Source organism: Dendrobates tinctorius, unplaced genomic scaffold (assembly GCF_039654945.1).
Source record: "Dendrobates tinctorius isolate UK_male_01 unplaced genomic scaffold, ASM3965494v1 ptg000099l, whole genome shotgun sequence".
NCBI classification, from domain to species: domain Eukaryota; kingdom Metazoa; phylum Chordata; class Amphibia; order Anura; family Dendrobatidae; genus Dendrobates; species Dendrobates tinctorius.
The window spans coordinates 2,213,036-2,220,000 of record NW_027361767.1 but is presented as its reverse complement, the minus strand read 5'-3'; the positions used below and the strand labels follow the sequence as shown (position 1 = coordinate 2,220,000).

The 6,965-nt window shown below is 42.0% G+C and overlaps 1 protein-coding gene across 2 annotated transcripts in view; it reads right to left on the bottom strand.

Moving 5' to 3' along the window:
• Nucleotides 1-6,620, bottom strand: part of MAST1 (microtubule associated serine/threonine kinase 1) — a 128,781-nt gene extending 122,161 nt beyond the window's left edge. For both annotated transcript variants that reach the window (XM_073587424.1, XM_073587425.1), the window contains exon 1: nucleotides 6,518-6,620. In XM_073587424.1, coding sequence (XP_073443525.1) covers nucleotides 6,518-6,556 — 39 coding nt within the window. In that variant the 5' untranslated portion in view covers nucleotides 6,557-6,620. The remainder of the gene's footprint in view (nucleotides 1-6,517) is intronic.
• Between the last annotated feature and the right edge of the window lie 345 nt (nucleotides 6,621-6,965).

Below are 6,965 nucleotides of genomic sequence, written 5' to 3'. Positions count from 1 at the left end.
AACTGCGGATGTCTGCTGTATTCATTGGCAATGTCACAATACATTGCAAAACTATAGTTCTACAGTGTATTGAGTAGGCGATCAATAGATCACAGGTTTAAATTCCCTACAGGGACTAATTAAAAATAAATATTAAAAAAATATTTTTAGAATTAAAAGTACAAATCGCAGCATTTTACTAGAAATGTAAATCGGTAAATGTAAAAAAAGAATGAAACAACATATTTTTTACGGCTGCCTATAAATATCCAAACTATTAAAACTTAAAAATATTTATCCCATAAGAAGAGCCCTAAAAAAAAGATTAACAAAAAAAAATGAAAAAGCCAGCATTGCCGAAACATTGCAATAAAAAGTGATCAAAACATCGGACGTACCAATAAAACTACAGCAAAAAAGTTTTGGTCTTAGAAGAAGGGAACTGAAAAAACAAAAGCCCAAAAAAGGAAAATCAGGAGTTACAGTGACGCAGTGATGACTAAGTGACGATGTAAACTAAGGCGCCAATGCCCAGAATGTGTTCTCGGGCGGATGTGAAAAATCCAAATGAGTCGTCTTCACAAACTGTATTGATATTATTAGTAAACTGCCACTTTAAGTAACATTCCGCACTGCTGCATCACTGACTCCAATAGCTACCCACAATGCACTGCACATTCATAAATAAACATCATAGCCAGGAGTCAGCCATGCACAAAGCCGTCATAGGAAAATACCGAGAAAGGGGAGGAAATGCACAGGCCATCATATAGACCACCAGCCCCAGAATGCACTGCACTGGACAGGCCTATGTGACCCAGAATGCACTGCACTGGACAGGCCTATATAACCCAGAATGCACTGGACTCGACAGGCCTACGTGACCCAGAATGCACTGCACTGGACAGGCCTATGTGACCCAGAATGCACTGCACTGGACAGGCCTATATAACCCAGAATGCACTGGACAGGCCTACGTGACCCAGAATGCACTGCACTGGACAGGCCTACGTGACCCAGAATGCACTGCACTGGACAGGCCTACGTGACCCAGAATGCACTGCACTGGACAGGCCTACGTGACCCAGAATGCACTGCACTGGACAGGCCTACGTGACCCAGAATGCACTGCACTGGACAGGCCTACGTGACCCAGAATGCACTGCACTGGACAGGCCTACGTGACCCAGAATGCACTGCACTGCACAGGCCTACGTGACCCAGAATGCACTGCACTGGACAGGCCTACGTGACCCAGAATGCACTGCACTGGACAGGCCTACGTGACCCAGAATGCACTGCACTGGCCTACGTGACCCAGAATGCACTGCACTGGACAGGCCTACGTGACCCAGAATGCACTGCACTGCACAGGCCTACGTGACCCAGAATGCACTGCACTGGACAGGCCTATATAACCCAGAATGCACTGCACTTAACAGGTCTTTATGACCCAGAATGCACTGCACTGGACAGGCCTATATGACCCAGAATGCACTGCACTGGACAGGCCTCTGTTACCCAGAATGCACTGCACTGGACAGGCCTATATAATAGGGGGAGATATAGGGAGGATATATGGAGTAATAGGAGGAGATATATGGAGTAATAGGAGGAGATATAGGGAGGATATATGGAGTAATAAGGGGAGATATAGGGAGGATATATGGAGTAATAGGAGGAGATATAGGGAGGATATATGGAGTAATAGGAGGAGATATAGGGAGGATATATGGAGTAATAGGAGGAGATATAGGGAGGATATATGGAGTAATAGGAGGAGATATAGGGAGGATATATGGAGTAATAGGAGGAGATATAGGGAGGATATATGGAGTAATAGGAGGAGATATATGGAGTAATAGGAGGAGATATAGGGAGAATATATGGAGTAATAGGAGGAGATATAGGGAGAATATATGGAGTAATAGGAGGAGATATATGGAGTAATAGGAGGAGATATAGGGAGAATATATGGAGTAATAAGAGGAGATATAGGGAGGATATATGGAGTAATAGGAGGAGATATAGGGAGAATATATGGAGTAATAGGAGGAGATATATGGAGTAATAGGAGGAGATATAGGGAGAATATATGGAGTAATAAGAGGAGATATAGGGAGGATATATGGAGTAATAGGAGGAGATATAGGGAGGATATATGGAGTAATAGGAGGAGATATAGGGAGGATATATGGGGTAATAGGGGGAGATATAGGGAGGATATATGGAGTAATAGGAGGAGATATAGGGAGGATATATGGAGTAATAGGAGGAGATATAGGGAGGATATATGGAGTAATAGGAGGAGATATAGGGAGGATATATGGAGTAATAGGAGGAGATATAGGGAGGATATATGGAGTAATAGGGGGAGATATAGGGAGGATATATGGAGTAATAGGAGGAGATATAGGGAGGATATATGGAGTAATAGGAGGAGATATATGGAGTAAAAGGAGGAGATATAGGGAGGATATATGGAGTAATAGGAGGAGATATAGAGAGTATATATGGAGTAATAGGAGGAGATATAGGGAGAATATTTGGAGTAATAGGAGGAGATATATGGAGTAATAGGAGGAGATATAGGGAGAATATATGGAGTAATAGGAGGAGATATAGGGAGAATATATGGAGTAATAGGAGGAGATATAGGGAGGATATATGGAGTAATAGGAGGAGATATAGGGAGGATATATGGAGTAATAGGAGGAGATATAGGGAGGATATATGGAGTAATAGGGGGAGATATAGGGAGGATATATGGAGTAATAGGAGGAGATATAGGGAGGATATATGGAGTAATAGGAGGAGATATAGGGAGGATATATGGAGTAATAGGAGGAGATATATGGAGTAAAAGGAGGAGATATAGGGAGAATATATGGAGTAAGAGGAGGAGATATAGGGAGGATATATGGAGTAATAGGAGGAGATATATGGAGTAAAAGGAGGAGATATAGGGAGAATATATGGAGTAATAGGAGGAGATATAGGGAGGATATATGGAGTAATAGGAGGAGATATATGGAGTAAAAGGAGGAGATATAGGGAGAATATATGGAGTAATAAGAGGAGATATAGGGAGGATATATGGAGTAATAGGAGGAGATATAGAGAGTATATATGGAGTAATAGGAGGAGATATAGGGAGAATATTTGGAGTAATAGGAGGAGATATATGGAGTAATAGGAGGAGATATAGGGAGAATATATGGAGTAATAGGAGGAGATATAGGGAGAATATATGGAGTAATAGGAGGAGATATAGGGAGGATACATGGCGTAATAGGGGGAGATATAGGGAGGATATATGGAGTAATAGGGGGAGATATAGGGAGGATATATGGAGTAATAGGAGGAGATATAGGGAGAATATATGGAGTAATAGGAGGAGATATAGGGAGGATATATGGAGTAATAGGAGGAGATATAGGGAGAATATATGGAATAATAGGAGGAGATATAGGGAGGATATATGGAGTAATAGGAGGAGATATAGGGAGGATACATGGAGTAATAGGGGGAGATATAGGGAGGATATATGGAGTAATAGGAGGAGATATAGGGAGGATACATGGAGTAATAGGGGGAGATATAGGGAGGATACATGGAGTAATAAGGGGAGATATAGGGAGGATATATGGAGTAATAGGAGGAGATATATGGAGTAATAGGAGGAGATATAGGGAGGATATATGGAGTAATAGGAGGAGATATAGGGAGGATACATGGAGTAATAGGGGGAGATATAGGGAGGATATATGGAGTAATAGGAGGAGATATAGGGAGGATACATGGAGTAATAGGGGGAGATATAGGGAGGATACATGGAGTAATAAGGGGAGATATAGGGAGGATATATGGAGTAATAGGAGGAGATATAGGGAGAATATATGGAGTAATAGGAGATATAGGGAGGATATATGGAGTAATAGGAGGAGATATAGGGAGGATACATGGAGTAATAGGGGGAGATATAGGGAGGATACATGGAGTAATAGGAGGAGATATATGGAGTAATAGGAGGAGATATAGGGAGAATATATGGAGTAATAGGAGGAGATATAGGGAGGATATATGGAGTAATAGGAGATATATGGAGTAATAGGAGGAGATATAGGGAGAATATATGGAGTAATAGGAGGAGATATATGGAGTAATAGGAGGAGATATATGGAGTAATAGGAGGAGATACAGGGAGGATATATGGAGTAAAAGGAGGAGATATAGGGAGGATATATGGAGTAATAAGGGGAGATATAGGGAGGATATATGGAGTAATAGGAGGAGATATAGGGAGGATACATGGAGTAATAGGGGGAGATATAGGGAGGATATATGGAGTAATAGGAGGAGATATAGGGAGAATATATGGAGTAATAGGAGGAGATATATGGAGTAATAGGAGGAGATATATGGAGTAATAGGAGGAGATACAGGGAGGATATATGGAGTAAAAGGAGGAGATATAGGGAGGATATATGGAGTAATAAGGGGAGATATAGGGAGGATATATGGAGTAATAGGAGGAGATATAGGGAGGATACATGGAGTAATAGGGGGAGATATAGGGAGGATACATGGAGTAATAGGGGGAGATATAGGGAGGATACATGGAGTAATAAGGGGAGATATAGGGAGGATATATGGAGTAATAGGAGGAGATATATGGAGTAATAGGAGGAGATATAGGGAGAATATATGGAGTAATAGGAGATATAGGGAGGATATATGGAGTAATAGGAGGAGATATAGGGAGAATATATGGAATAATAGGAGGAGATATAGGGAGGATATATGGAGTAATAGGAGATATATGGAGTAATAGGAGGAGATATAGGGAGAATATATGGAGTAATAGGAGGAGATATATGGAGTAATAGGAGGAGATATATGGAGTAATAGGAGGAGATATAGGGAGGATATATGGAGTAATAGGGGGAGATATAGGGAGAATATATGGAGAAATAGGAGGAGATATAGGGAGGATATATGGAGTAATAGGAGGAGATATATGGAGTAATAGGAGGAGATATATGGAGTAATAGGAGGAGATATAGGGAGGATATATGGAGTAATAGGAGGAGATATAGGGAGAATATATGGAGAAATAGGAGGAGATATAGGGAGGATATATGGAGTAATAGGAGATATATGGAGTAATAGGAGGAGATATAGGGAGAATATATGGAGTAATAGGAGGAGATATATGGAGTAATAGGAGGAGATATATGGAGTAATAGGAGGAGATATAGGGAGGATATATGGAGTAATAGGGGGAGATATAGGGAGGATATATGGAGTAATAGGAGGAGATATAGGGAGGATATATGGAGTAATAGGAGGAGATATAGGGAGGATACATGGAGTAATAGGGGGAGATATAGAGAGGATATATGGAGTAATAGGAGGAGATATAGGGAGGATACATGGAGTAATAGGGGGAGATATAGAGAGGATATATGGAGTAATAGGAAGAGATATAGGGAGGATATATAGGGTAATAGGGGGAGATATAGGGAGGATATATAGGGTAATAGGGGGAGATATAGGGAGGATATATAGGGTAATAGGGGGAGATATAGGGAGGATATAAAGGGTAATAGGGGGAGATATAGGGAGGATATAAAGGGTAATAGGGGGAGATATAGGGAGGATATATGGATTAATAGGAGGAGATATAGGGAGGATATATGGAGTAATAGGAGGAGATATAGGGAGGATATATGGAGTAATAGGAGGAGATATATTGAGGTCATATGGAGTAATAGGAGGAGATATAGATTAATAGGAGATATAGGGAGGATATATGGAGTAATAGGAGGAGATATAGGGAGGATATATGGAGTAATAGGAGGAGATATAGGGAGGATATATGGAGTAATAGGAGGTGATATAGGGAGGATATATGGAGTAATAGGAGGAGATATAGGGAGAATATATGGAGTAATAGGAGGAGATATAGGGAGAATATATGGAGTAATAGGAGGAGATATAGGGAGGATATATGGAGTAATAGGAGGAGATATAGAGAGGATATATGGAGTAATAGGAGGAGATATAGGGAGGATATATGGAGTAATAGGAGGAGATATAGAGAGGATATATGGAGTAATAGGAGATATAGGGAGGATATATGGAGTAATAGGAGGAGATATAGGGAGGATATATAGGGTAATAGGGGGAGATATAGGGAGGATATATAGGGTAATAGGGGGAGCTATAGGGAGGATATCGTGTTATGGGGTTTGCAGGCAGGGATAGGACGCATGCTTTGATATGACAGGGACATATCAGCCACCCATATGGGATACATGTAGGTTTGGCCCCAGCAGAGAGGAGGGGGAGGGTGAGGAGCAGATAGGATGGAGGGAGGAGTAGTGCTGTAGGGTGGCAGTGAAGATATGACAGGAGACATGAAATGATGGAGCATTACAGTAAATAATCCCAGAGACCTGCATGATACAGTGTCCACCAATATCAGGTACAGACAATGGGGTGGGATAAACAGGAGCCTGGAGCAGCACTGTACCTGCAGCCTCCTGCGTCTGATGATGGCAGAATCATCCATGTCATATGGAGAGTGCGGAACAGAGAGAATGAGACAGGGAGGGGGAAGACACAGGCAGGAAAGGAGAGAGGAGAGGGAGGAGAGAGGAGAGGGAGGGGTGGGAGGAGGAAGGAGCCTGACACAGCTAACACAGCCACACAAAAGATCAGCGCCCCCCTGTGTCTCCAAGGGAGGGAGACCCCAACTACACAGGACTCAGCCCTACAGGAGGGTCCTGATATATGGGACAGGTAGGGGGTGAGGGGGAGAATCCTGCCCCCCAACATCAGGGAGCTGTCCCCGGTGCTGAGCCCACGATGCAGGCTGCATGGATAGTGTATCTACAGTCAAGGCCGAAAGTGTTGGCACCCTTGACATTTTTCCAGAAAATGAAGTATTTCTCACAGAACATTATTGCAATAACTCGTAT